The 27049-nt window shown below is 47.8% G+C and overlaps 1 protein-coding gene across 1 annotated transcript; it reads left to right on the plus strand.

Annotated features, from left to right (window-relative positions):
- The first annotated feature begins 19558 nt into the window (after nucleotides 1-19558).
- On the plus strand, nucleotides 19559-24821 carry LAG3 (lymphocyte activating 3). Its single transcript, XM_026856261.1, has 8 exons — nucleotides 19559-19640; nucleotides 19824-19983; nucleotides 20153-20379; nucleotides 20657-20914; nucleotides 21094-21387; nucleotides 21714-22004; nucleotides 22270-22385; nucleotides 24714-24821. The coding sequence occupies exons 1-8, from the start codon at nucleotides 19586-19588 to the stop codon at nucleotides 24819-24821; spliced, it is 1509 nt and encodes a 502-aa protein (XP_026712062.1). The 5' UTR covers nucleotides 19559-19585.
- Nucleotides 24822-27049: the final 2228 nt, after the last annotated feature.

Here is a 27049-nt window from a genome sequence, read left to right on the forward strand (position 1 = left end):
GGGTGGGGTGGTTCGTGCCGTCGGGTCTCCCGTCCGCGCGGGTGGCGACGGCGGCGCCGTTAAGGAAATGGGTTAACGGCAATGGGGGCGGGCGGAAAAGTTGTGTGGACGCAAAGCGCGGGCCCGCGGGGAAGGGGAGGGCAGGCGAAGGCCGGAAACGCCTCGACCCGACGGACAGGGAGGGTTTTTTGTTTGTGGTGGGTTTTTTTGTTTTGTTTTGGTTTTTTTCTTTTAGAAAAAACACCATAAAAAAAAAACATTAAACTCTTCCGTATTTCTGGTTTCCGCATGTGTGTGGTCTGAAAGTGGCTCTGACGCGTTTTCGCTGCTTTTTCTTTGTCAGGGCGGGCAGATTTAATGCCCAATATGTTTTCCCTCCTCACCGTTATCCTCCGTTTCCTCTAAAACCCTCTTTGTTTAAGCATCCCCATCTTTTTATTTTCTCGCCACTGACCACCGGAATGTTTGGGGTTTTTTTCATCTCTCGTATAGGAAATGAAAGAAAAGAAGGAAAAAATGGAGGAGAAAGTGGTCCACAAAGAAAAGAAGAAGGAGATTGTAGAGGTGAGGCCCTTCTGACAGACAGATTTAGTGGCGTCGGGGAGGTTTTTTTAAGAGGCGGTTAGCCTGGCTCGCTGTGGGTAATGAATATGAAGACAATATGGGAGATTAAGAAAGGGGGCAGGCCAAAGGAGATCGTAAGGGAGAGGGGCAAATGAAGAGCAGGCTACAGGATAATTGTGGAGAATGAGCCTTGAAGGACTTGGCATAGTCAGAGCAGCCCAGCAAGAAGATAAAAGTTGAAAGAAAGGAATGGAGTCAAGAGCAAGTAGGAGTTAAGATGGCACAGGAGACCTGCTCCTGTGCCCACTGAAGTGTCCTGAGTTGCATAAGGAGTGTAAGTTGAAAAAGGTGGGGGGAGGAACAGTGATGAAATGCACAGATTGATGAAGGTTAGAAGGGATCTGGAAGCAGGTGTAACTAGGAGCATAGGCTAAGTCATTAGCCTGCAACCAGAGAGGTGTTCTGATTGTTGGGATGGCAGCAGTTTGTTGGGATGTAAGCTTGTGGAAGTCAAGGAGGTTCATATCAGTGGGGAGGGACTGGAAAGATTGGCTTTGTCAAGAAGGGCTGTCTGGGAGGAGGGACAGTGGGAATAGCTGTGTCTGAGTAACAGTGCCAAGGTCACTCACCTGATGCACACCTGAGGCTGGAGTCTGAAGTGGCTGGAGCTGTGAAGATTATTGCACTTGCAGCAAATGTCATCCTGACGCCAATTTCTGCTCTGACCACTTTATTTCATTCAGGATGAGGAAAATGGAGCAGAAGAGGATGAGGAAGAGAATCCTGATGATGTGGATGAAGAAGAAGGTGGTGATGAGGATGAAGGTAGGAACAGTTGGTGTAAGGAGGATGGGAGCAATCAGTCTGTGGATCATGGACGGAAATTCCTTCTCTGACTGTGAGATTACATTCCCTTAAATGCTACTTCAGTTAACCCGCGATTTCCTCTCTTGGTTGTGCTTAGAAGGAGATGAGAATGGGCAAGAGCAGGATGGTCATGCAGAAAAACGATCTGCAGAGGAGGAAGAGGTGAGTGATAGTGTGAGAGTAATGTCAGCAAGAAGGAACCGGGTTACCTTCTGTGTGCTGATCAGATACATGTGGGGGCTGCTGAGGAGCATCTCAAATTGCCCTTGGGTGTCACGGCTTCAGCAGCAGATGGTTAAACAAATCTGATGTGGCAAATTAACCCCCATAGACTCCTTGTAGGATGCCAGTCCTTCCGCTAGCAGTCAGTGTGCTTAAGAGTCAAGGTGCTTGTGATTGTGCTGGGCGATGACCCTTCTAGCACCTGCAGCTTCTGGGCTTGTACAGGTGGATCTTGGGGTCTGTCTGAAGTGATGCGAGCCTGGGCTTCTTATACCTCCCAAAAATAACAGTGTGGGTTTCTCTCTAAATGGAGCTGTTCATGTCTTAACCGTGGCCGTCAACAGAACGTTTGTGCCGGACGCTCAAAGATCCTTTTTAAGGAGTGGATTTAGGGTGGGGTACACATTTCCATGTGGAGGAAAGAGCAGCAGTAAGAACTTTGTGGAGAAATGATGTGCCTTGGTGCGGTGACTGATGGCAACCCCCCTTTTTTTTCTTCTCTATGTCCTACATAGGATGAAGTGGATCCAAAGAGACAGAAGACAGAAAATGGGTCTTCAGCTTGAGTCCTTCCCTCCCATCTCCTCTGTTCCGTCCATCTCTTCTCCTCCGCCATTCCAGCCTGTGCTTGCACTGTCCATTAACCTCTGGCTTCACACAATCTCAGATGAGGAAAGATCAGAAATGCTCTCCAACAGGGAAGACTGCAGTTTCCTTCTCACCCGAAGACCTAGCTCATCTGTGTCATTCCCCAGCTGAAATTATTCCAGTCCCCCACATCCCTTCAGCTGTGCCCCACTTAAAAATGATCCTCTTCCCTCAAGAATCTCATCATTTCTTGGGGTCCCCTGCATAACATTGCCAGGCTCCTCACGTGGCAAGCACCTCTCCTTCCCTTCTCACTTGCTCTCTTTTTTTTTTTTTTTTTTTTTTTTTTTTTTGTCACTAGTATGACTGAGATTCTTGACAGCTTCTGCTCCCCAGATCCACTGTCAGATGTCTGCCCTGAGCCCAGGAGGCTGCGGGCACAGATCTCATGGTGTGTTTTCCAGTCCTAGGCCTCCTCTCATCTGCTTTCCCACCAAACCCTGACAAAGAAAAAGAATATTACAAGCAAATAATGGTTCTATTAAACCACACATGAAGACAGAATTATTAAGCTTTTTAAGTTTACATGACCACAAGCTGGCCCTCGTGAATTTTTCAGATGATAAGGGTTGGTTTTATATATGAATTTCATCTGAACTGCCTGGTTTTTGTTTTTTTTTTTTTTTTTCATTTGGAGATTGTTTTTAAAACAAATCAAGAGAAACAATTGGGGACCAAACTTTGATTTCCATTTCTTCCCTCCAGGTTTTCTTGTGACCATTTTTTGTAAATTAAAGGCAGTATAGCCACAGCATTTTCTATGGCACAGATATCACAAGGATGATAGATATAAATATATATATTGTTTTCAACTAGCACTGTAAATAAAAGTGTTTAAAAATATTTAAAACAGCTTGTGTGGATAGCTGTATCTGTACATTCTGGGTTATGTGCTGACTGGATGAGTAGGAGGTGGTTTGCAGAAAGATGGGGTGGCTGGAGCAGCAGCAGGTACAGAGCGGGGCTAAGTTAGGTAAGAGGCCCGTGCGAGTCACCTGAACGGCTGTTGTGCTGGGGTCCCGCTCCCTCCCTCTGCCAGGCAGTTGCAGCGAGGGCACAGCACAGACGTCAGATAAAGCTTCAGGGTTATCATGAAACTCTTGAAACTGCAACCCAGCCCCAGCGCAGCTGCTGGACGTGGCCACAGGCTGCTCTGACCCCACGCTGCCCTACAGCCTCCCTGCCCTGGCCAGCTTCAGGCGTGACTTGCCCAGTGTCAGTCGCAGCCATAGGGGAGTGTTTTCAGAGTCAAAAGCTTCAGTTCTTTGTCCTACCAGCTGTCTGGGAGAGATCTGTCAAGCATTTGTCTTTTTATCTTTGCAGACCTTTCAAGCTGCTGCTAGCGGTTCTTCCTTTTTAAACTTGTACTTTGGCAATCGCGCAATGAGCTGTTGAGACCGACAGCTGTAAATAATACCAACTTTTGTCTGAGCATCAGTGGCTTTGTGCTTGTCCAACTGCAGCAACAGATCAGATACTGGGAGTGCAAACAGTTGCTTGTCTCTAGAGGGGCAAAGCGTTAACTGTCATTTTCTCCAAATGTCTGTGTTTGGCTACAAGCCTGGCCCCGGAGCGTGGGGGGCACAAGCATGGTGCAAAGGGCACAGCTGCTGCCAAGCCCCTTCCCACCTATGAACATCTCTGGGGGCCTGTGCTTGCCCAGTGGGATCTCTGCACTGCAGTGTGCAGGTGCACTGCTCCCCCAGCACCCATGAGGTGGTGGAGCCTCTGCTGCGTCTGGAGCCATCTCAGCCCAAGGGCCATGACAGACCAGGTGCTCCTGCCCCTTCCCTCCTTCCCAGCTTGTTGTCAGGGAGGGGATTTGGGCCCTTCTCCTCCAGCAGGGATGGGTATGGTTCAAACAGGCATTTCTGTTCCAGTTACATCCCCATCTCCAGCTGGAGCCCTGTGCTGGGCTCTGCGTTCAGGGGCCTTGGCAGCATGGCTGTTGCCACCATGGCCTCTCTCTGCTGCCCAGGATCAGCCTCAGCCACATTCCTTGCAGCCCTATCGCACTCCACAGATCTCCCTCAGCAGCGGGAGCCACAGACAATTAGGGTGCCTTCCCTCCATGAACAGCATTTCTAAAGCAGGTAGCTGCTCCCTGCGATTGACTTTGCAACGCCCCTCCTGGCTCCCATCTGCCTTGAGCACTGTGATCAACATGCTGCTCCAACCTGCATGTACCTTCTGGCTGCGCTTTTGGATTCCTACTGCTACTCCATTTAAAAAAATTATGGATTCTAGTCTCTGTTCAAGATGCTTTCACATTGGAGCAAGTCCTCAGGACTCCCTCAAACTTTCTGCTGACCAGTCACCTTTTACTATTCGGTCCTGAAGATGGATCCGTGGATGATACAATCTCTGCAGAGGCTGATTACAGCTTTCATGCTTCTTCCCCACCACTGCAGCAGTGCCTCATTATGAGTGTTGAAGAATGTACTTGCCAATGAGAAGTTGTGGAGAGAGAACTCCATCTCTGCTTTCTATGTGGATATAACACCAGTGCCTCTGGCTCTATCCAGCCACCCAGAAGGAAGTGAGGCAGCACCTCATTGTTAGGCCAGCAACAGCAATGATGAGCAGCCATCCCTCATTTCCTCTGAGGGAAACACTGCTGGACAGAGGGAAGTGCCAGGCAGGTTCCTCATGTCTTTATGGACCCCTTGACCCCACAACTTCTACTAGTTCTTCCATCTTATTCAGGTTTTTTTAACACCTTTGTCATCATCTATGGATAGTTAGAAGATATAGCTACAGATAGAGAAGTAGTTGGAAGAATATCTGCTTTGGTGGTTTTTCAGCTACAGTGAGATCAATTGTGTCATGCCAGTGTCATCAAGCTAAGAATAAAGTCCATCTTCACAGTGATTCCTCAGAAGTAATGATAGGGGCCCTTATACACCTTTCTGGGCTCTGTGCTAATTCTCCGCTCATCTAATTTGATTCCTGTGACCATCTGTGACCTTCATCAGCAGAACTCCCTCAACTGTCCCTTCCTTGCTTCTGATGGCACCCTCTCCAATCTTCTAGCAGCTCTGGTCCTGCCAGCTGAGAGGCACCGGAGATTTCCTTCTCTCTCATCCTCCTTCCGGGGCTGCTTGCTTTGAGAGAATTGTGGAGGTGGTGCAATCATGCTCTCACAGGCTCTGCTAGACTTCCCTCTAGACTGACAATTTCTGCTTCCAAGGGCCCTTTTGTGTGATTTAGAAAAGCAAATGCAGACACTGGTGCAGCAAAGAGGTAGAAGAAGCCTACTAGGTGTTAGCTGCATCCTGTCCTAGCTCAGAAGAGCAAGTGAACCTTTGCTCCTCAGTGGGGATCACTGGACAGCTGGCACCCAGACCTATCGAGGTGGCAAGCTTGTCATCTGAAGCTGTGGCTGTTGTGGGGGGTGCAGAACCTGCACCCACTGGTGGGGTGCAAGCTGCTCCTTGTTGGGTAACTGTGCAGGTGCAGCCTCCTGAGGAGGACAGCTCTGGCTGCGGTGGTGAGCTGCAGGCAGCAAGCGTGAGAGGAGGCAGCTGAACTCCATGTTGTTTAAATAAAACCAGTTAATGCTTCTGGTTAAGCAGAGCAACCTGACCTAGCCTTGTAGTCAGCTCTGCTGCAACCAAGGGGGTTGGGTTAGAGATCTCCAGAGGTCCCTTCCCATCTACATATTTCTGTGATATTTGTAAAAATAGAGACCTGTGATGGAAAGTTTAAGCTGAGTCTGAAGATACTTTGAACTCTTGAGCCCAGGAATGAATGTTCTCTGTGTCTTACAGCTGTCACCTCCTCATTTCTCCCCTTAGGCAAATGGTCCCCTCTGCTCTCAACCTCTTTGGTCTTTCACACAAGTTTTAAGACAATAAATTAAACAAGACCAGCATAATCAAAACCATCACACAGGCAGAATCGTGAACTCTCCTTCAAACTTGGAAAAAGTGAACCTTCCAGCCACTGCTGGTCTAGGAAGAAAACTCTTCTTGATTCAGGAAAGTCCACAATCACCCCGTCATATTAGCTTAAAAAAAAAGTGAAGATGAATTACTTCTCCACCCCTTCCTCTGGGATGAGGGGCTTCTTTAGGCCTCTGGTTGGAGACGCATTGCGCAGCCTCTTCCCGTATGCCATATGGGAAATTGAAACAACTTGCCTTCCCAGATACTTAAGAGGCCCGTGTACTTTTCCCTCCCACCTCTCTCCCTCATTTCAAGAGTGGAGTCAAAGTTAGACACGCTCATGGCTGATCCAGTCTGTGTGTTTTCTCAGGGAAGAAGTCTGTGTTTACATGTGTGGGCTCAGACTGGGAACATATTGCAGATGGACAGGACTGGAGTGCTGCATATCAGTGGGTGAGTTTGGGGTTTGTTTCCTGGTGAGCTCTTATGGTTTTAGCAAAACACGGACAGTCACAGGGGTGAGGAGAGATCTATGGTGTTAGTATTCAAGGGTCTCAGCCACACAAGATGGCTTATGGGACAAGTGTGGTGCCATCAGGTACAGCTTCACTCTTGTGGGAGGCATTTTCTGTCAGACACAGAAGAGGGTGCTTTCCCATCTCAGGCTGTTCAGGAAGCCTGAATCCCAGATGGAAGTATCTGTGCATGACAGTAGATCTAAGCTTAGCTAAGCTTTGGAGGACTGGGATATCAGAGCAGACAAGCTTCACCTTGTCAGATGTACCTGTGCAGGCAGGCTATGGCAGATGATGGTGTGACTTGCTGCAAATCACCCCTTAAAGAGAACCGAAGAGTATGTGACCCCTGTATGTGCTGTGGGTGATATCTGGCTGATGCTGCTTGTTATCGAGGGGCTGTAGGAGCTGCACATTCTGCAGATCTCCAGCATTTTTTATAGTGACATTTATTGTTCCTATTCTCTACCATGTATCTTACACACTTTGTCTGAACAAGTCTAGCTGAAATTTTTCAGTGTCCTAGTGGAGTTCAAGATGCTTTATTCTCAGTTTAATAATTTAATCCGTGAAGCGGTGTCATAATGTCAGCAGGGTGTTTGGCCACATGTCCTGCAATGAAGAATCTTGTCCTTAAGTCCAAAATGTTACTGGGACTTCATGCATTCAGGGTGGAAGATCCTAAAACCAGTAAAGACTGTAACATGTAGCAAAAATAGTCAGCTTCCAGAGCTCTGTGATTACCTGTGTCTGCCAATACCTCTGTGACAGGTCAGGTAGAGACTTTCCCAGGTTTTACAGCAATTAGCCCACAATTTTAGGATGCATTTATTAGGCTGCATAATTTTTAATGAAAATTTTCAAAGGCCCTTACCTGAAGCATCCTTCAGCAATGTCCTTCGGCAGCTTTCCTGTTGTTGCACATCCAAATGACTTCACAAAAGGGTCTTTGCTGAACAGCACTTCCACAAGCATGAACACAGGTAGTGCTCTCTTAGGCTTGTCCGTAAACCTACCAGAAATTCCAACTTAGAGCTAGTTGCTGTTTTCCTGTGTGAAGGACAGTTCTTAAATGGTACTTCTAAATTTTTTCCTATGTCAGATCCTGCCTTGAAAACAGCTCATGCTGTCATATATGGCTCCAACAAACCTACGGTGCTTCCAGCATGGTAGATATGGGCCCAGATCTGATCTGGGAATTTGCCCATTTTCCACAAGGTAAATTTCACAGAAGATTCAGTAGAGAAGTTTAGGAAAACCAGCCTGTAATTCAAATGAGTCATGAGGTTTTGCTTGTAACTAAAGAAAATACAAACCGCTTCAGGGTCTGTGAATCCCTTTTCATAGCTGTAGAAATAAGTGTTCTTGCACAGCACTGCTATGTTAACTGCACTGTGTTAACTGTAGCTTCTTGCTGGGAGCAGATCTTGTTCCACCTCAGTTTTTCTGTGTTTTAAAGGGTTTCCAGATCAAATCCTTACTTAAGGGCTTCCATCTGTGGCAGGATTCCTATATGTGGCCCAGTATTCCCCAGTGCTGCTTTTACTTTTACTACCAAGGGTGAAAAGCTTACGAATGGCTGATGGGATACCAGACTGAGGACAAGAAGGAACACTGCAGCCGTGGAACTGGGATATAGTGGTGACATCTGCGGTGTTCTAATTGCTACACACCAGAATATCTCAGTGCTGTATGTGCTCTCATCACTGAAGACCCCAGCAGGACCCAGTCCTTCTGCGTTACCTGGGACACAAAGGCTAAGCCCTGATCTATTCTTTCAAGACCTCTGCTTGTGCTGAAAAAGGGCACCTCTCTGGGAAAATAAGCAGCACAACCAAATGTAGCTCAAACTGATAACTCTTTCAGCTTGGTGGGTGCACCTTATATTGCTTTTCCTGATCCTCTCTATAAGATTTATTACTGGGAGAGGAATTACTGGAGTCCTTTAAGCCAGGCTCTACAGCTTTCCTGCCTCAAGGGGCCCCTGGTGGCAACAGAATTTACAATGTCTGTAAATACTCGACTGAAATACTGTGAGCTATCTCCATCTGAGTGTCTCTGTACCCAAAATGCCGGGCACGGAGCATGCTGTGAGCTGTCTCTCAGGGGAACCAGGACGGCTCTGATCACACTACCAGTGTTATTAGAGGCCTAACTCAAACCTGGAGAACTGAGAAGGCCCTATGTGGTCAGTCAGCATCAGATTTGTCCTGGTTGCTGCCCACAGGTTGATTTGCACACACATGAGTGTCTCTCTGGCTTCCAGGAGAAACAGTCCTTTGCCTAGAGTGTCCAAGGCAGGTCTAGGGGACCTCCACTAGAAAGGCACGTTCACACCCCTTACTTACATTCTTCTCACCTGTAGCTGATTCTGAACCCTTTCCCAGGAGCTTCCCTCCCTTATTTGATCCCCTAGGTAGGGTCTTGGAGTTTGACTGTTCCCCCTTATGAAGTTAAGGGCCCGTTTTTCTCCCTGTCTACAACTCCAGTTGGCTGTCAAGAACCAGCAGCAGAGCCAGTACCTGAGATCACTGCAACTTTCTCAATAACCTGTTTTAGGGTTGACAGTTGCAGAATTTTCTTGCGAAAACAAACTTCTGGGTTTAGCTGGCAGGTCCACAAGTCCCAGAGCAACCAACTGCAGCTGCCCCAAGTATGATATCTTAAAATCTGTCAGTGCTGCACTGTCAGCTGGGTTTAGGACATCGCTTGGATTGTCCACGTCTCCCAGAGCCATTTACAGATATCAGCTCGTCATCCAGAGTGTAATTCTACATGACAGCAATGGCATTTTAAAAGTTTTCTGTCCTTTTCACTCCTCAGCACAGTTTCTCATCCACTCAGTTGTGCTAGAGCAGCTGCTGTAGAAACCTGCCGTGGAAGTCGAGTTATTCCCTGTTCTAATTACACACTCACCTTTTTTTCTCCTCCTCTTTTTAAACCTAATGTTTACATTGCTCTGGCTTACAGCCCCATGAACGGCCATATTATCACAAATTGTGCATGGGGAGGTGAGTGTGAAGCCAGAGGCAGTCATTCCCAGTGGCACTGAGACAAGGCGGCAAAGTTGGGAAAGTCTCTTGAATCAGTTTCCTCATGAGAGCAGCTGTAAGGTGGAATACCACTCTTAAGCACCTAAGAAGGTTTCCAGGTAATCTTCTGACCCTTCAATGAGCATGCCCCTTTGCTTTGAGGAGTTCTCTGTTTTTCATATTTACACCAAACATTTGTTTTTCACAGACCAAGGCAGGAAACGCTGTTAGTCTTGGGTGGTGGTTTTTTTTTTTTTTTTCTTTTAAGTAACTACTTTTGAGCCAGTATTTTGTCTATAGCCTCATTTTCCATTATTAAGGCTTCTGAACTTTACTTTGGCTCATGACTGGACCATTTTGTCTGTATTTCCTCCTCTGCACAAACTGGTCTGGTCTTACAGTTCAGACAGGAGGCACAGAGAACCTTGGAGGCTGCCAGTCTTTCAGAGTGACTTTTATTTTGACCTTATAACAACACACAGAAGACAAAGATAGTAATAATTTTTTTTAAAAAAAAAGAAAAAAAAGATAAAGCCCTGTATCTCCTTCATGTCTGGAACAAATGAGCCTTCTGACCACCTGTAGCTAGGGATAAAACAGCAGGTCCCTGCTAAACCCCACAGCCACATGCCACTACCACCTCAGCCCGAGTCCAGAACTCTTTACCTTCCTTTTCCTTGTGGATTATGTGCCTCAGCTCAGCAGCCATGCTCCTCTGCTGTTTCCCAGTCCTGAGCTGGAGTTTCCTTGCAGAGCAAGACCAGCTGGCTTTTTTCCTAAGTCTTAAAAAGGGCCCACATGCACTCAGGGAAGCCCTCCAGTCAGGGCTGTGAGTGATGGAAAAGCCTGGGGAATTATGAATAGACAGTGTTTTATTCTCATGATGGTGATCAGCTTCTTGAAGAGAGCCTCATATCCTAGCGCTGAGCAAGAGGATGCTACCGACCACTTTTCATGTGAACAGTTGGCAGGTGGTGAAGGGGCCACCACAAGAGTTCTTCCCTGTGTCAGAGCCTTGCTGTGAAAAACATGTATCTCATTTCCAGCCAGATTTTGGTTTTAATGTTGAACCACTGGTCATCCTTATGCTCCTCCACTGGAGTAGAGAACCTACTTATTTTTCACATCTTCTCCTCATGGGAAGAAAATATCAAAGATAGATTGTGAATGTAAAAATGGTGGTACCAATGGTCTCTCTAGCCTAGTGCTCTGCTATGGCCAATACAAGATCCCTAAGGAAAGGCACTGAGAGTTAAGGTATCATACAGAAGCTTCCTGTAAACAGGAGTAAGGACATCCTGAGCTGGCAGTCATAGCCAGGCTGTCATATTGAAAAGCCAGTGAGGAACTGATCCTCCACAAATTAGCCAATCCCTATTTGAACTAATTTATACACCTGGTCTCCACAGCATCCTCTAACAATAATTTTACCATCTTTATGACACATAAAATGAATTTCCCTTTGTTTGCAGTAAAAATTGCTGCCTGAACTCACCACTGTTTCCTTTGGATTAGGCAAAACACATCAAACACCTCAAGTTCTGTACATTTGAAAGCAAAATCTCAGGCCCCAAGTCAGGTTTTTTTTGTACCATTCTTCTAAATCCTTTTCCATTTTTCCACATCCTGTTTTTGAATCATGGACATGTTCCAGTAGCTTGTGCTGTAAACAGAGGTAACACAATCTGTTCACTCTTTTATCCCATTTTATACAGCATGTTATCATGTACCTCCCTCCCTGGAGTCTTGTCTTCCCAGGATACTGTATTCTGTTCTGGAAGTGTGATCCACATACTTTGTTCCTCAAGATATAACCTTATGTTTTAATTCTAAGTGTGATTTTACCAGGGGTCTTAGGAGGCAGTTGCTTCCCATTAACCTTGACAAATACAAAGTATGCACCATGCCAGGAGAGACAGACACACCTGCAGAGCTGTGAAGCCCTCCTAACCACATTTTGGCAGCATAAGACAGCCATGGACATCAGAAAGCAGTTGGATATTGAACAAATCATGTGGCAGGCTAGCACTGGAAGCTCAGAGTCTGAATTTCTAGGATGTTTTCATCTCATCAGCAAAGACTCTGAAGTATTTACACAGGACACAAAAGAATTAACTGCTTTATCTTCTGGTCTCACACACACCGTACAGCTAGAGAGGGTGCTCTGGTCTTTTGTGGCTTTCTGAGAAATACCTGGCAGAGAAACCTGTTACAATGGAGAGAGCGCTGCTCAGCGTGGCCTGTTCACTGCCTGGAGAACAGGACCTGACATCTGCAAACAGAACCTTCTTAGAACCAGGAAAAATTATAAACATCACCAAACCAAAGAAATTGAGCTTAAACCCACGTTTTCCCAACGTGGTCTTAATTGCACTCGAGTGACTGACTCCTGGCAGAACCTGCTAGTATTTAGTTTGTTGGATCTCCATCTTTGGAACCCAGAACTCTCCCAGCCCTCATCGTGACACAGGAGGTCCCACCCTTTCTTGGGAATTTTAAAGCCCCTTTACACAGAAGTGTAGTTCCATTTCTTTGGTCCCAGTCCCCTTTGAAAGTAAATAAGAGCCAGCCCTTACACCAACAAAGCCTGTTGTATGTGCCGTGATAGCCGGTTGTCTTTCAGTTGTGGCGAGGATGGCAGTGCTTCCAGAGCCAGCAGGGTCTCTTTGCAGTGCTGAAGGCTAGCCAAATGTCAGGCTTTGTTAGCAAGAACACAGCAAGCAGTGATTAATCCCATCTTCACGGCGTATGAAAAGCCACATCTGCAATACTGTAGGATGTTGACACACTGGAGAAAGTCCAGCAGAAATCCGTAAGATGGTTGTGGGGTGGAGGACATGACACATGACAGGGGGCATTTGTCTGGCCTGAAGAAGTGGGGGCAGCTAACTGCTGCCTGCTACTGCCCAGCGTGGGTTAGAGAGAAGATCCCCTCTCTCAGAGGGGCACAGAGAAAGGGTACAAGGCAAGGCTCACAGTTTGCAACAAATGGGACACAAGGAAAAGTCTCTCCTGTGAGGGTATTTCAACAGTGGAACAGGTTTTTAGAGAGGCTGGAGAATCTCCACAGTTGGAGGTGTTCAGAATTTGCCTGAGACAGGCCCTGAGCAACCCAGTCTAGCTTGAGAGTCACCCTTCTCACATGAACCTTTCTGTGATGCTGTGACTAACAAGTAGGTTGGTTTGATTTTGCATTTTTACTTAGTGGGGCAGTAGAAGCTATCTTACAAAATGATGCAGGCTGTTACCTGCCATGAGGTGCCAAATGGAGAGAAAATTGAAAAAACAGCTCAGCTGCCACCACAGTCTGAATTGTAGTCTGTCACACAATGATGCTAATCCATCACAAATGCATAGTGTTGCAGAAAGGGGCAATCCCATCTTCCCTTTCATCTCTCCTGCTGCCTCTCTTTTGTCAACACTGATGAGCATCAGAGAATTGATCCAGCTGAAAACTAAACTATAAAGAATAAATCCATTTTGATTCACAATGAGCCCTTTCAGTTTAAAAATGCACCATCTCCCTCGTAGCAATTTTTGTTAAAAGCAAAGTGGTTGGGGTTTACCAAATCAGAGACTTTATTCTCTTCAGGAGTATTCTGGAGCACTGCTGTCCCCCTTCCTTGCTGTGCCATTGTCCACATGAACCTTCCCAGAGATTGTATTCTTCTGCAAATGATTTTTCATAGCATCACATGCTCCTTTAGTTACCCTCTACTTTTTTATACCTAGCTTTCTCACTAAGAAAGAACATGTTCTTTATTAATATCTATTTGTCTGTAGCTTCTAAGAGCTCCAATGTACCATAAGATTTATGTTCTCCTGCATGATGCACTGTGAAAACACAGCACATGGACCAGATCTACTTTTTCACAGTTCCTGAGGACACATGCTACTAAGCCTAGAGCTGAAGTCCTCTGTGCCCTGTGCAATGCTTATCCCCCAGCATCTGAAACAAGTCCAAGGTGCCTCTTTTGTGCCAGAGGGACCCACGCTGCTGCTACAAGTCAGACAGAGAGAAGATTCCAGCCCCATGAGCAGAAGGCACATCCTTCTGTGGCAGTTTTTCTCTGAGGGGCTACTCGCTGTATTGTCAATTGAGAGTAACAGCAGCAATGGGGATCTGAGCCTGGCATATATGGATCAGCCTATCTGTCTCTTGGCATCCAGGACACCACCAGTATTCCCCCAGATCAGATGTTGGAAGGTCTTACACCAGCAGACACAAACCACATGGGTTCTGGAGATCCCCAGGCCAAAACATCTCTCTGGAAAAGCAGTCAGACAGTCTCCTTGCAAAATTGTCAAGAGACTGGCAAACCGAGGCAGCCACACCTAAGAAGGGGCTTGCGTATAATCTGTTGGGGGAATCTGGGAGCCCTGGTTTCACTACACATCCAGCATCATATTCCCAGCCTGTCCTGACACCACTCTTACCAACAGTCTTGGTGCTGGCAGCTCTCTCAGAGTTCTTGTTTGCTGGCCATTTCTGCCAGTTCCCAGCCGCTTTCTGGACTACCCCTGATGTCCAGTGCTAGTTGGTCATCCAGCTCTGCTGTCAGCACTGGAGCTTCCAGCCTTCTGTGGTCCAAGGATCCTGTGGATGGCCAGACTTTTTTTCTCATCTACCCCTGGAAAAAACACGTTTTGAGAGTCCCACTCTCAGACCAAATTTCAGCTCTTACCAGAGCACTGCTCAGATCCTTTCAGCCCATCCTGAATCAAGGGAATCTGTTGGAGAACGGCTTGCAGAGAGCAAGGCCATAGCTCCCTGCAGGAGCTGGTCACAGCCACCTGAGGTAAACAGAGGAAAAAACCCAGGGTACAGTTATGCTAACAAAGGACTGTTATTTTAACACAGAGAGAAACTGAGATACATTATGACCTTGGGGGTGATAGAAAAACAGCTCTGGGAGTAAAACAGGTTCAGAAGAGGGAAGATGTTTATGCATACCTGAAATGCCCCAAGGGGCATATTATAATGTAGCCTTTTTACATGTATCCAATAGATGTGTGAGTAGTATGCATGATTATTGTAGAGTGCTTATATAAGGTGTGATTTCTTTCAATACAGTTGAAGCTTGCTCTAGCATTCACATTGAATCGGCTGCTTGCTTCCTCTGCCTGCCGCAGGAATCTTCTAAGATCATTCTGCTACTGCTGCAGTCACTCAGCAACACGTGGCACAACGGGTCAGTGCCCGACTCCTTCACCTCAGTGTCAGGTCACTGTGAGCTTCCTCCTCACAGCTGACATGCTTCTCCCATCCCTTGCATGCATTGGGCTCCTGGGTACCTCTTTGCTCTTGAGAAAACTCACTGCAGCCCTGGGATGTTTGGGCTATTGCATATTTTTCCAGTGGATTAAAAGCATGGCATGAACACTGCAATGAGAACCAAGTCAAAATGTAACCTAGCGTGCTGCATGGATTTTTGTTGTTGATCCACCTCACCCTTTGTGTTGCAAAATACAGAGGCTGCAGTATCAAAGACATCCTGCAGCATCAAAGACACCACTTAACAACGTATTGGCTGAGGTACCGAATATCCACCACCATCTCCACAGGTAGCTGTGGATGTCCAAAGAGCGTCCTGCAGCATTGCGTCTCCTCACCACGAGGGATCTGGAAGCCTTTTGAAAGAGAACAGTTACACACTTCTCTCCAGCTAATGCTGGCCAGATACAAGATGCTAGCTGCCAAAAATGCCCATGAATGCTGCAGATTCTCTTCAGTGATTAAATCACTGTGGGTTTTTTAGCAGAAATGCGGCCCACAGCTTCAGTCAGCACCCCCCAGTGTTGTTCCTGACTTTCTAATTCAGGTTTCTCTGGGATATTCAGCTATCTGCTGAGGATTGTCATACAAAGGTCACTCACCTTCTAGCACCATAAAGAAAGAGGCTGCAGATTTGTCCTAAGACTTCATAAAGCTATGCTTTCCTAAAGGTGTTCCCATGTGATCTGGGGAAGCAGACCACCGCTAGACTCAACTCAGCTCCACATCAGAGACCTGTGGTGACTCAGGCCCTGCCCATTCAGCAAATCCTATAAAAAAGACCTTTTTAGAAGAGCTTCCCAATAAATGTCAGGCAGGCAGCCACTCTCCTTCCTGCTAGCACTTCTGCAGAGGCACATTTTGTTTTTTTCTTAGATCTATTGGGACACATTAACTTTTTCTTTTCTAATCCTCTTCTCCTCACCCCTTTTTGGGATGCGTCACCTCAGATTAATGGGTCCCTCCTCCAAGACCACTCTTTGATGCGTGGCATACCCTGGCCCTGGGAAGATAACATGCTGCTTCCAGGCATCACAGAGGGACAGAAGTCTGGAGCAGCCGCTTCCTCCCACGAGAAAGGAAGCATGTTTGGTACCCACCCTGGACTTAGAGAAGCTGAGCAATTTCATATACAGAATGTATCTGAGGTTGGCACCTTGGCAGAAACCATCACAGCCCTTTGTGGGGGAAGAGTGGCTTGCATCCCTCTTCCTCAGGGGTGCCTATTTCAACACACTTCCACATTGTGCATCTCACTCAAAGCCTGCCAAGCCATGGGCACCAGCATTTTCTGGTTTAGTATTCTGATGCTTGGCCCCTCTGCAGCCAGAACGTGTTGACTTGCGAACCACTGCCTCTGTTCTGCATGCCCAGGGAAGGGCATTTCCACTACTTCCCCTCTGGAGCTGAATTTAGATCTCTTTTAGCTCCCTGAGCTCCCCAGTCAGTGCCAGAAGCCTCTCAGTTAATCCCAGTCTGACCCCTGAAAACCGTGGTACCTGTCGAGTACCACCCTGCCCGGCAGTTTTTGCTCACACTACGTCCCCTGCCAGACCTTCCCTTTTGCCTCCCCAGGCGTGGCTGCTTTCTGTTTACAGTCCCTTGCTACAAAGTTATGAGTTATCTCTTATTAGTAACTTCTTTTTGCTTGTTATGTTTGCTTTAGTTCTGGGCAAACAGCAATCAGGATATTTACATGAGGTCATTTTGGTGAGCACTCTATCTCAGGAACACCCATACCATCTGAAGTTGCACGGCTGATAACCCAGTCTTCAAGTCACAGCACAATTTCTAAGGTTGGTTAAAGTCTGCAAATAAATCATGAAGCCCCTCAAAAAGCCAGCATAAAGCAGAAGATTGTGACTAGCTTCAGACTTGATGCTGCAAGGACCAGAACATGAAAGCGGAAACACTTTGAGAAAAACATGGTATCACAGAAATCTGGAAACGCAATGGAAAATTTCTTCAGCAAGACTAACTCAATGATACTGCAGAATAGTGTTTTCTATTCCTATTTTTCTTGGTAAGCGTAGTTTGCACCCGTAAGACATGCCAAGAGAGACAAGAAAAGCAATGTATTAAGGTTGTGTGCAGGGTGAGTGCTGCGGGTAAATCTGGAACCTTGGCTGAAGCTAGCTAATGCCTAACATGGACAAAGGAGTATTTAGTGAGATGGGCTTCTGTATCCCTGTCCTGGGCTACTGTTGTCATAGCCTACCTCATTCCCCATGGCTCTGCCAGAGTCCCACACATCCCTGTCAGCGGCTCTGCCTCAGGGATGCACACAGGTGGTTCTGAGAAGATGCCCCCATGCTGACCTTGCTTCAGTCACTGTTATTTCTGTGGCGAGGTCCTGTTCTGGGAGATGATGAAAATGCCATTCAAGGGAGTCAGCATTTAAAATGGGTCATTAGAGAAAAACGTCATAGGTGTCTTTCTTCGCTAAAGATAGCCTGGTGCTGAGTAAAACAGTGCCTCCAAAACTTTCATTTCACAACATGCTCACTCGGCGTAATAACCCCTCGCCCCAGATGTCCCCCAGTGCCCAGACACCTCCTGTCACATCACCCCCTCTTGACTGCCGCTGGGGTGGGGCGGATGGGGATACGTCTCTCTCCTGTGCTGGGTCTTACAAGAAACAAGCACTTCCTAGAGCACAGATTCAGTTAAAGGTAGTTTTGGTGACTAGAGAGAAATAGTGCCAGGGTGCCCCTGCTGAATGCTGAATGCAGGAGGGGGAGACCAGCGAGCTTGGCACGTCCCTTGGGTGAAGCCAGGGGAGGGGGAGTAGGTGATGCAAGGCTGAGGAGTCGTACGTGTCTCCACACCACAGTTCCATCTCCCTTCTTATCTTCACCCACACACTCACACCATTCTCGCACTGCTGATTCAGGGGAAAGAGAGGTTGATGTTTTCTACTTGGACTGGGCACCACAAACTGTTTTTCTTGAACAGGAGGAAAAAACACCTCCTACCAGCTGTCACAAGTTCTCCCCCATCTTCTCTCCTCTCTTCCTCTCTCATGTGATCCCATGACTGTGTAACACAGAGGGCACAAAGGACCACTACAAAGCAGTCCCCCAGGGACGTCGAGGGACAGGAGGTTGCACCAGGTTCCCATACACTGATCCCACTCCTTAGGAGGCTGAAGAGCCATGTGTGATAAAAGAGACAAGAGCTGTCACCAGAACAGGGAGCTGCCAAAGCGAGGCGTACCACTTGCTCTCTTTTATCTTCTACCTTCACCAACCCAGCTGAGAAAAACTAGAGAGTGAGCAAGGATTCTTCCACAGTGAAGAAGCAGCTGCTCTGAGTCACCTCCCTTCCCTCACCCCCAGGAAAAGCCCCAGCCCTGCCATCAGGGGATGAGCCGCAGAGGGGCTTGGGTGTCTGACACCAATCATGAAGGGCTGATTAAGTCCAAAAGAGTCAGAGCCAGTGGGTTATTGGAAAGTATGAGCCACAGCAGTGGGGGTTCTCTGAGGCAAAAGGGGCCCCAGAATGAGGCACACGGATGGAAATGTATTGCCGTATTCAAAGTTCAGCAGCTACACAGGGGCTAGGATGAGCCCCCTCAGCACCCAAGCTCGGGTGGGTTTTCCCCAGCACTGCTGGAGAAGGAGGATCTTTTCCTCACACCCCTTGCAATGCCACAGCATGCAGCCCCTCTTTTCAGTACTGGTTACTTCTCCTGGATGCTCCTCTCTGTCTCCTCGGACCACCTCATCTTTGTCCTGTATTCCCCCCAGACTCTGGATTGATGGTTGACATGTGCCCTGGTTGGAGCCTTTCATCATGCTGCCTGTGAGCTGGCCAGTGAGAAAAAGCCCAGAAGTCAGCACATTTGAAGTATTAAAGAAGGGAAAGAAAAGAAAAGAAAAGAAAAGAAAAGAAAAGAAAAGAAAAGAAAAGAAAAGAAAAGAAAAGAAAAGAAAAGAAAAGAAAAGAAAAGAAAGAAAAGAAAAGAAAAGAAAAGAAAAGAAAAGAAAAGAAAAGAAAAGAAAAGAAAAGAAAAGAAAAGAAAAGAAGAAAAATGTCCAACATGTTCTCAAAAGCCCTGAAAAAATTAAAGAGAAACTGTAAAAGACAGAAAGATCAAACCAAAAAAGGTAAGAGATGAAAGAAAAACATGAAGGGCACTTGCTGGGAAGTGTCTTCTACACTTTTTCCACTGTCTATGTAGTAGCGAAACTTGTGAGAAAAACAACAGCGACCCAAAGAATTTCCACTAAAAGATGCTTAGAGTGGTGTCTCTGGTCCCTCCCTCCTCTCTCACTGGCTTCAGCTCTGCCTTCACGTGCCTCAGAATTATACTGGTTTCTCTGTCATGACGCATCTTCTTAGTGATACGAGGAAATTAGCTGCCCACCTGCGATATAAGGGCATCTAGGAAAATACTCTGATCAGAGAGACTGCATGAGGGCAAGCATGTCCAGCCGACCCACCTTGGCTCATCCCTCACTCTAACATCTTCTTTGCCCACACCTCATTTCTGCTGATCTCTTCAAGCTCTGGACTGATCAAGCTCAGACCCAAGCGAGAAGACGCAGCCCCTCACCTCTCCTGGATGCCACCATGAGGCCAGTGTCCCTGGTGCTGTTCCTCACCTTCACTCTGCTGTCTTTCAATGGTAAGAGGGGCTGAACATATCAGGGAGGGCAGAGTAGCTCAGTAAAATGAGACTGGGTGTTAGCTGGTCCCTGTCAGGTCTGAAAGGGAGAATTTGTGCCCTTCTAACCCCACTGAAGATGGGCAGATATTGCCCTCTGCTCTATAAGCCCCACCCTTTGCTCAACCCTCTGTCTCGTTACAGCTGGCCTCATCCTACCAGGAGTAGCAGAGGAGCAGAAAGTGTGGGCCAGAGCAGGGAGTTCAGCCATGCTGCCTTGCCACCTGAGCCCCAGAAAGATGGGGAAGAGCTGGAAGCATCAGCCTGACAAGACATCTGTGCTGTGGAAGCGGCATGGGGGAAGGTATGCCAAGGCCAGGACAGATCTGTGTCCTTGTTGGGGAACTGGGGAGGGTGGGAGAGAGACACTTTAAGCACCCTTTCTCCTTCCCCACATTCCCTCCTTCCTTCCCCCCCATCCCTTGATCTCACCTTTGCCTCCAGCCCAAACTGCTCACTTGTCCCACTCCCAGTGCCCACCAGGAGCCACACATGGTGCTGGAGGTGGGGTACTCGGGCCTCCGGAAGACAGCGCTGCCCATGAGGGCCCGAGTGTCAGTCCAGGACTCTGCCTTACGCCAAGGCAATTTCTCCCTGCAAATCGACCCGGTCTGGAGCGAGGATGCCGGGCTGTATGAGGCACAGGTGACATACAACATGGAGGTCCAGATCTGCCAGGTCGAGCTGGGGGTAATTACAGGTAGGAGAAGATGGAAACCCTAGAGAATGTTGATTTTAGGTCTGGGGAGGTGGTAAGGGTGGGACGGGGTGGGGATGATGTGTTTGCCAGGGCAGGTTGTTGTACAGGCAGCAGCCCCCTGAAAGTGCACAGCTTCCTGCTGTCTTCTCTCAGCTCTGGAGAGAAGACTGCCTGAGGGACAAAGCTGGGACAGGAAGGGCACAAAGGGATGGTTTGGTAGTCCCCCTGTGATCTTAGGTTTCACACACACACACCCACCACTTTCTTTTTCTTGCAGTAACCCTCAGTCCACCCAGCCCTGCAGTAGAAAATGAGCCGCTCTTGTTGAGCTGCAACTCTAGCCACCGGGCCAGACTCGTGGAGACTCGCTGGTTCCACAACGGGCGCTCAGTCCCCACCTCTGGGTCCTTCTGTTCCTCGCATGGGGCTCTCTCTATCCTCCATACTGCCATGAGTGATGCTGGCTCCTGGCGCTGCCAGCTCATATACTCTGATAATGAGATCATTTCTGCCACATACAACCTGCAAATTCTAGGTGAGCTCAGCCTCGTGTTGCTACTCAAGCATCCCCAAATTGCTCCCTTTAGTGTGACTGACCAACTCCAGTGGCTCCAGCTCCCCAGCTCCCACCCTGTCCTCGCTTCCCAAGCCAGTCACCTCCCTGCAGAACTCTTTCCAACCACCACCCAACGCTGTCTTCTCTCTCTGGCTCAGGTTTTGATGGCCCAACCAACCCTGTGGTCTATGCTGCAGCTGGCTCTGCAGCTGATCTACTGTGCACCCTGAGCTACCTTCCCAGTGCCCTTGGGATCAATGTGGTGACAGCCCACTGGAGCCGCCCCGCAGGAGGACACTTGCAAGACAGGGGCATCTCCCAGAATTCGAGTAGCAGAAGCTTCCACCTTCGTCTCCCTGTGGTGGGGACAGATGATGCAGGGCAGTACCGCTGTACTGTCTCTGTTGGCAGCAAGACAATCAGCAGGGACGTGACCTTGGCAGTGGTTACAGGTGAGAGGAGACACAAGGAGGTGCATCACCCTTTTGGAGTCCCCCACTGCTTGCAGATAAACATCAGATAAACATCAGTGCAGTGAGCGTGAGTTGCTCCTGCTCCCAGGGTGGGAAACAAGGTCTCTATTCAGGGCATTGCACTGCCCTGGACTCTGCTGAAAGCAGGGGTTTTCCTGGGTAGCTTACTCTTCTTAAGACAGTGGAAGATAAAATAAATTAGAGAAAGCAATAAAGGAGGATTGTAATAGAAGAAGGAGGGATGAGAAGGAGATGTGGATCTGCCTGTAGCCTTTTCTGAGAGTAATTTTTTTCCTGTGCTGTAGTGACTCCAAGCATCCAAGGACCAGTTTCTGAGGGATCTCGCTTGCTGCTCATCTGCAGCCTCACACATCCCCGGGGACATGAACATTTCCAGTGGAAGCACCTCAACTCATCCCCTACTAACAGCAAGCTGGCTGTGGCTGCCTCCCATAACATGGAGGGCCAGAGACCCCACATGGGCCCTACTTTGGAAATTCCCCATGTGTCACAAAAGGATACGGGCACATGGGAGTGCAGTGTACATGGCCCAGAAGGCAGACTGGGAGCAGTGGAGTATGGGCTGCAGATCACAGGTACCGTGTCCCATGGATCTATAACTGATCCCTTCTTCTCACCCTATTCAATTCCCTTTCCTCTTCCAGCCTCACCACCCTTCACCCCTTTGACTGCTCAGATCCCATCTTGTTGTCATCCTGTCTTAGCTCTCACCAGTTCCTCCTGTTGCTCCTTCCAGTTCCCTTCACCCTTTCCCAGTTTGCCTTTCTTTGTGCAATCCCAGCCTTGATCCAGTGCAAACTTGACCTTCCCCTTGTTCTTAACCATGGTTCCTCCTCACAGGTGCACAGATTTCCAGCCCGCCCATCATCTTCAGTGGACAGGCGACTTTTGGGCTCACACTCACCCTTTTCCTCCTGCTTACGGTCTGTGTTCTGGCTCTGGCCCTAAAAAAAAGGGTAAGTGCCCATCATACCATTTCTGTTATTTTTCCTGTACATCCACCTTTATTTGACCTTCCCCACGGTACCCTAGAGACAGCAGTGAAATGTCTCAGGGGCACAGCAGCCAGAGGAAGAATGGGGCTCAGGCAGCTTGCTGTCATGTACATGTAGTGAAAGCTGTACCCTGGCATCAGCAGGTCTGCCTAACTGTGGTATTTGTCTGGGGGCAGGTCAGACACTTCTAAGGAGGGGTAAAGCCCCCTAGGAGACAATCACAGCTCAGCCTTGAAGAGTTTCTTGTTTATTCTCCCAGAGATCAAGCCATGCTGTAAGAGGAGGGATAATTTCCAAGCTTTCGTAGGTGTCCTCGCTCTTATTCCTTACCTGGATGCTTTGATGTAACAGTCTCCTGTTCCATACAAATGTCTCCTGGTCCCCAGACGCTGATCTCAATGCAGTTCTGCTGGCTCAGCCCTCACACCTCGGCTGTCTTCTTCTGGCAGCTTATTGCCCTTCGTTTGCTCACCTTGTTCCAGGATCTCTCACCTTCTGAAAACTCTGCCTTGCCCTTATGATCCCAGAAACCAGGCCAGGACTGATCCCTCCCCAGCATGCCACTGAAACAAACTGTGCAAACAAGTCAGACCATTTCTCTGCAGTGTTCATACTGTTTCTCTGCAAATGAATTACATGGCAAATTCTTCCTTCAGGGTTACCTTTTGCCAACAAGACACACCTTTCGTGAGTAGCTGTGATGTAGCTGCCTTCTACTTAGCTTCTTGGAAAGGGCTCACAGTGAAAATCCCCTTCCAGTGCAGAAGGGGTCAGGGCTCAGGGTGATCTCAGGTTGGGAGTTTTCCCTGGTGAAAGAGCTGGGTGCCTTGAACCTGCCTTGAGCTGAAGATGAAGGATGTGACAGCACTGATGCAAATTCTTAGCAAAACCTAGTGGCTGGAGGCTCAAGACAGGCAGTATCAGAACAAAAGCAAGATGGGTGTTTTTAAAAAAACACTGTGGGTAGGACTAGACCGACTTGTGACTGGTTCTTCATCATCAGTCCTTAATTAGCACTGATGGTGAAGGATAAGATGATGCAGAAACCTACAGTTTCTGAGTGACTCTCTAGACTGTGCAAGTCCAGTCAGAACCACCCTTTCTGGCCCAAAACCTTGGACAGGAACCCCTTTAACAGTGTAACTGTAACGCCTCAGCTAGCAGGAAATAGGGTAGCTGGGTGTCCAGCCTTTAGCTCAAACAGTTCTAATCCAGCCAGGAGATCAAAGCATTTGTACATGCCCTCACCGCCTTGCTTTGCCAAGCAAGCAAAGCTCTTCTGTTGCAGCACAGGTCCTCATGCCCTTCTCCGCAGTCTCCCCGGTGGGCTCATCCTTGGTGAGAGTGCCGATGAGGTGCCTTGAGCAAAGATATTAGCTCTTCTCTTGTTCTCTCCCTTTTCCTGTTGGCATTCTCTGAGATTACATTCACTCTTCTTGCACTGGTTGAACACTGGCTGCTGACCAGTCTCTCCTGATGGGCCCACACATTAGGAATTCCTGTTTGCGTTCCCCTGAGCCTACCAATGTGCAGTTGGTACTGTTACATTTCATTCACCCTGTCAGTTCACTGCTCCATTCTCCTAAAATAGCTGGATCTTGGGTGACATTTGTATTATCTTTCTTCCAAAAGAGGATCCTCAACTTCATCAGCTACGTAACTCATTAGCACTTTCACACTCTGTGCCATTAATGATTGGTCCCACAACTGATCTTTGAAGACTTGTGCTTATCATTTGTCACCCTCTTAGCTGAGATCACGCCTACTGTGCCATTCTTTTACCAATCTCATCTTTCTTGCTTTACTGATTATTTGTGTGTCACCATATTCTTTACTGTTATCAGGAGCCCTGAGATCTACCTCTTTTCCACTGTCTAGAGAATCACTTGTTAAAGCAAGATGTGAAAGCAGTTCTGTCTTTAATTTGTTCTCATCTTGTTTTGCACAAATCTTCATGCCTTTAATTATTCTCTCTGAAAAGTTTTTGTAAAATCTGTCACACCACTGAACCTGACAATGGCCTGACCATTGCCCAGTTCATTTTTTGCTCTCTCTTAAGCATGTCCTGCCTTTGTTATGCCCATGACACCACAGAGAATAGTGTTGAACCAGCCTTCCCCAGAAGAAACTGCAGGTCTCAGAGCATGGGACTGAGGCTCTTCCCTGGAGGGGTTGGGAGCCTCATGGCTGCAAGCAGTAGGACCATATCTTCCACGGTGGGGAGAAGTCCAGACTTGTGCCATTCAGTCTCCCTCACATGCCTGATATTGCCCCTTTCTTCCCTTTCAGGCACAGCCTCCTGCCTTCCCAGCGCTGGCAGAGATGGTTGCAGTCACTGTGGCGAAGAAGGAGTTGGAGAAAAACTCAAAAGAGAAGATCCAGCAAACTGAGTGCTGATGGGAGCAGGGGCACCGGGCCCAGTCTGCATGGGAGGACGAAACTCTGTGTGCCACACTGCAGAGGGATGGGCACCATGCAGAACTCTCAGGAGGTGCTAGGGATGAGATGTACATAGCAGGAGGCTGTGGGAGCTCTGCACCTGCAGAGGGGCTGGAAGCTGCAAAACAGGCAAGACTCACCGCTGCAGTAAGGTGCCAGGCAGCACAGATGCTTCGGAGCTATTGGGAGTATTTGAGCCAGTAGCTACTGTCTGCTTCAGTGCCACTTCTCTCTCCCACCCTTTGCCCCTCCTTCATGGCCTCTCTCACAGCCTTCCACCGGTGGGACACTTAGATGCAGGAGACATCTGGAACCCTTCTCCCCTGCAGCCCGATGGTGTTCTCTCCCCGCTGCGGACTTTCTTCTCCCTCCCCCTGTACTGCCCTGCCCTTGCACTCGTTCAGTGGCAGAGGGGGTCCCACAGAGGACTGCACATGTTACACATTTTGAGCATTTTATTTTATTAGAAAGTAATTTTGCAACCTAAAATAAATCCGTCTGACAAAAAAACCTGCTGGCCCCTGCGTGTGCTTGTGGAGGATAGCGCCTATTGATGGCACCAGGTGTACTTCTGCCTGTGTGAAGCAGCTTCTAAGGACTTTGCTGCCTTCTCTTTTTCTTTCAGTTCTGTTTAACTGAAGTTGCCTGTTCATTTCTGACATTTTCACAGTGGGGAAAGGGAAATTAAGTGCCACTAGAGAAGAAAGAATCACAGGTTCAGTCTCTCCTTTTAGCTGTTCTTCAGAGCCTTTTTTTTTTTCTCCTGTCTGGCTGTCCCTGTTCATTCATTCATTTATTCCTTTAGTACTCACATTTTCCTGATAGATCTTCAACTGATGTTAGGGCTCTCTGCCACTGTCTTCCTGCTAAGGATGTACTTAGTAATGTAATCATGAGTCCACCAGGTCCCATCTGTCAAGACCCTCGATGTGATTAGGTTTCATGTAGTCAGAGAATGCTCTTCACCTCCTCTCCGAACAGCCATGGAGGACGGTTTTACTGCTTTTCAACAGACATTGCATGCCACCCCAGTAGAAAGCCTTGCTAGTAAAGGGAGTCATGCATAGCTTCTCCCATATGAGTCACCGGGCTATGGCTGCTCAAGGAGGTAGTGGTACAAAAATTAAGCCCTCAAAATTTAGGGTGGAAGATTCCCTTGACTTGAGTAGAGGGCTTCCCTACCAGGCCAGATCTTTGTCATTTCAGCAGGCAGATGAAGAGGCCTTCTTGCTGTGTGGCTCTCACCTTCCCACCACAACAGGCACACAGGTACTGAATGCACTCGGAGATCCTCAGACTCAGAGATTCTCAGTGGAGCAGCACCCAAAAGTCCCAACTAGCCCACACTGGGGAAAATGTCTGGACTCCACAGCTCTTTATCTACTCAGCTAGCCATGCATTTTACTGAAAATGATACCCATTTCTCCACCAAGTCCGAGAGAAATGCAGCAGAGGTGCAAGCTAGACTTGTCTTCTTCATCTGTCCCATGCAATTTCAGATACTGAAACAGAACCAACATAAGGCTGATACCAGGCACCTTCCTAGGGAAATGATAATGCTGCAATTTCTTCAGGTTGGATGATCTGTCTGTCTCATTCTCCTCTCTCTGCCAGATGTTTTGGAGATAGAGAAAATGTGGGTTAGCCCAGTGGGGCTAAGGGGCAATCAGGTATTCAGCAGGACCCTATCATATTCTCTCAGTGCCTGGCAGTGGTTTGCTCTCTCTTCTCATACACAATGGGATACTTTCTCCTCTTGTAGGGAATACTCTTAGCATTGCCTGTTACCAGCCTGGGTGTTCTCATTGCTCAGGTGTGTGCCTGGTCTGTCTTTAAATCTCACTGTTATCTTGTGCTCTCTGACTTCCTCTGGCATCAGTCCTTTGGCCTGCTTATTCACTGTGTGAAAATGGTTGCTCTTTATCAGTTTTGAATTCAAAGCTTTCTGCTTTCATCCTCTGTCACAAAGGCTGAAAGAAGAGGGACTTCCAGTCTCTTTGATGGTCATTATTTTACCACCTTTTATCACATCCCTTTTTTCTTATTTCCTCATCCCCTCCTGACTCATTTCCTTCGAGGTACAAATCCCAGATTTTGGGGACTTCCACCCTGACAGTTTGCTTGGGCCCATCTCTATGCACGGTCAACTGTCTTCTGATCCTTTGTTCTGAAAAAGGAGGCAACAG

Source organism: Athene cunicularia, assembly GCF_003259725.1.
Source record: "Athene cunicularia isolate RWA chromosome 1 unlocalized genomic scaffold, athCun1 chr1_part1, whole genome shotgun sequence".
NCBI lineage: Eukaryota > Metazoa > Chordata > Aves > Strigiformes > Strigidae > Athene > Athene cunicularia.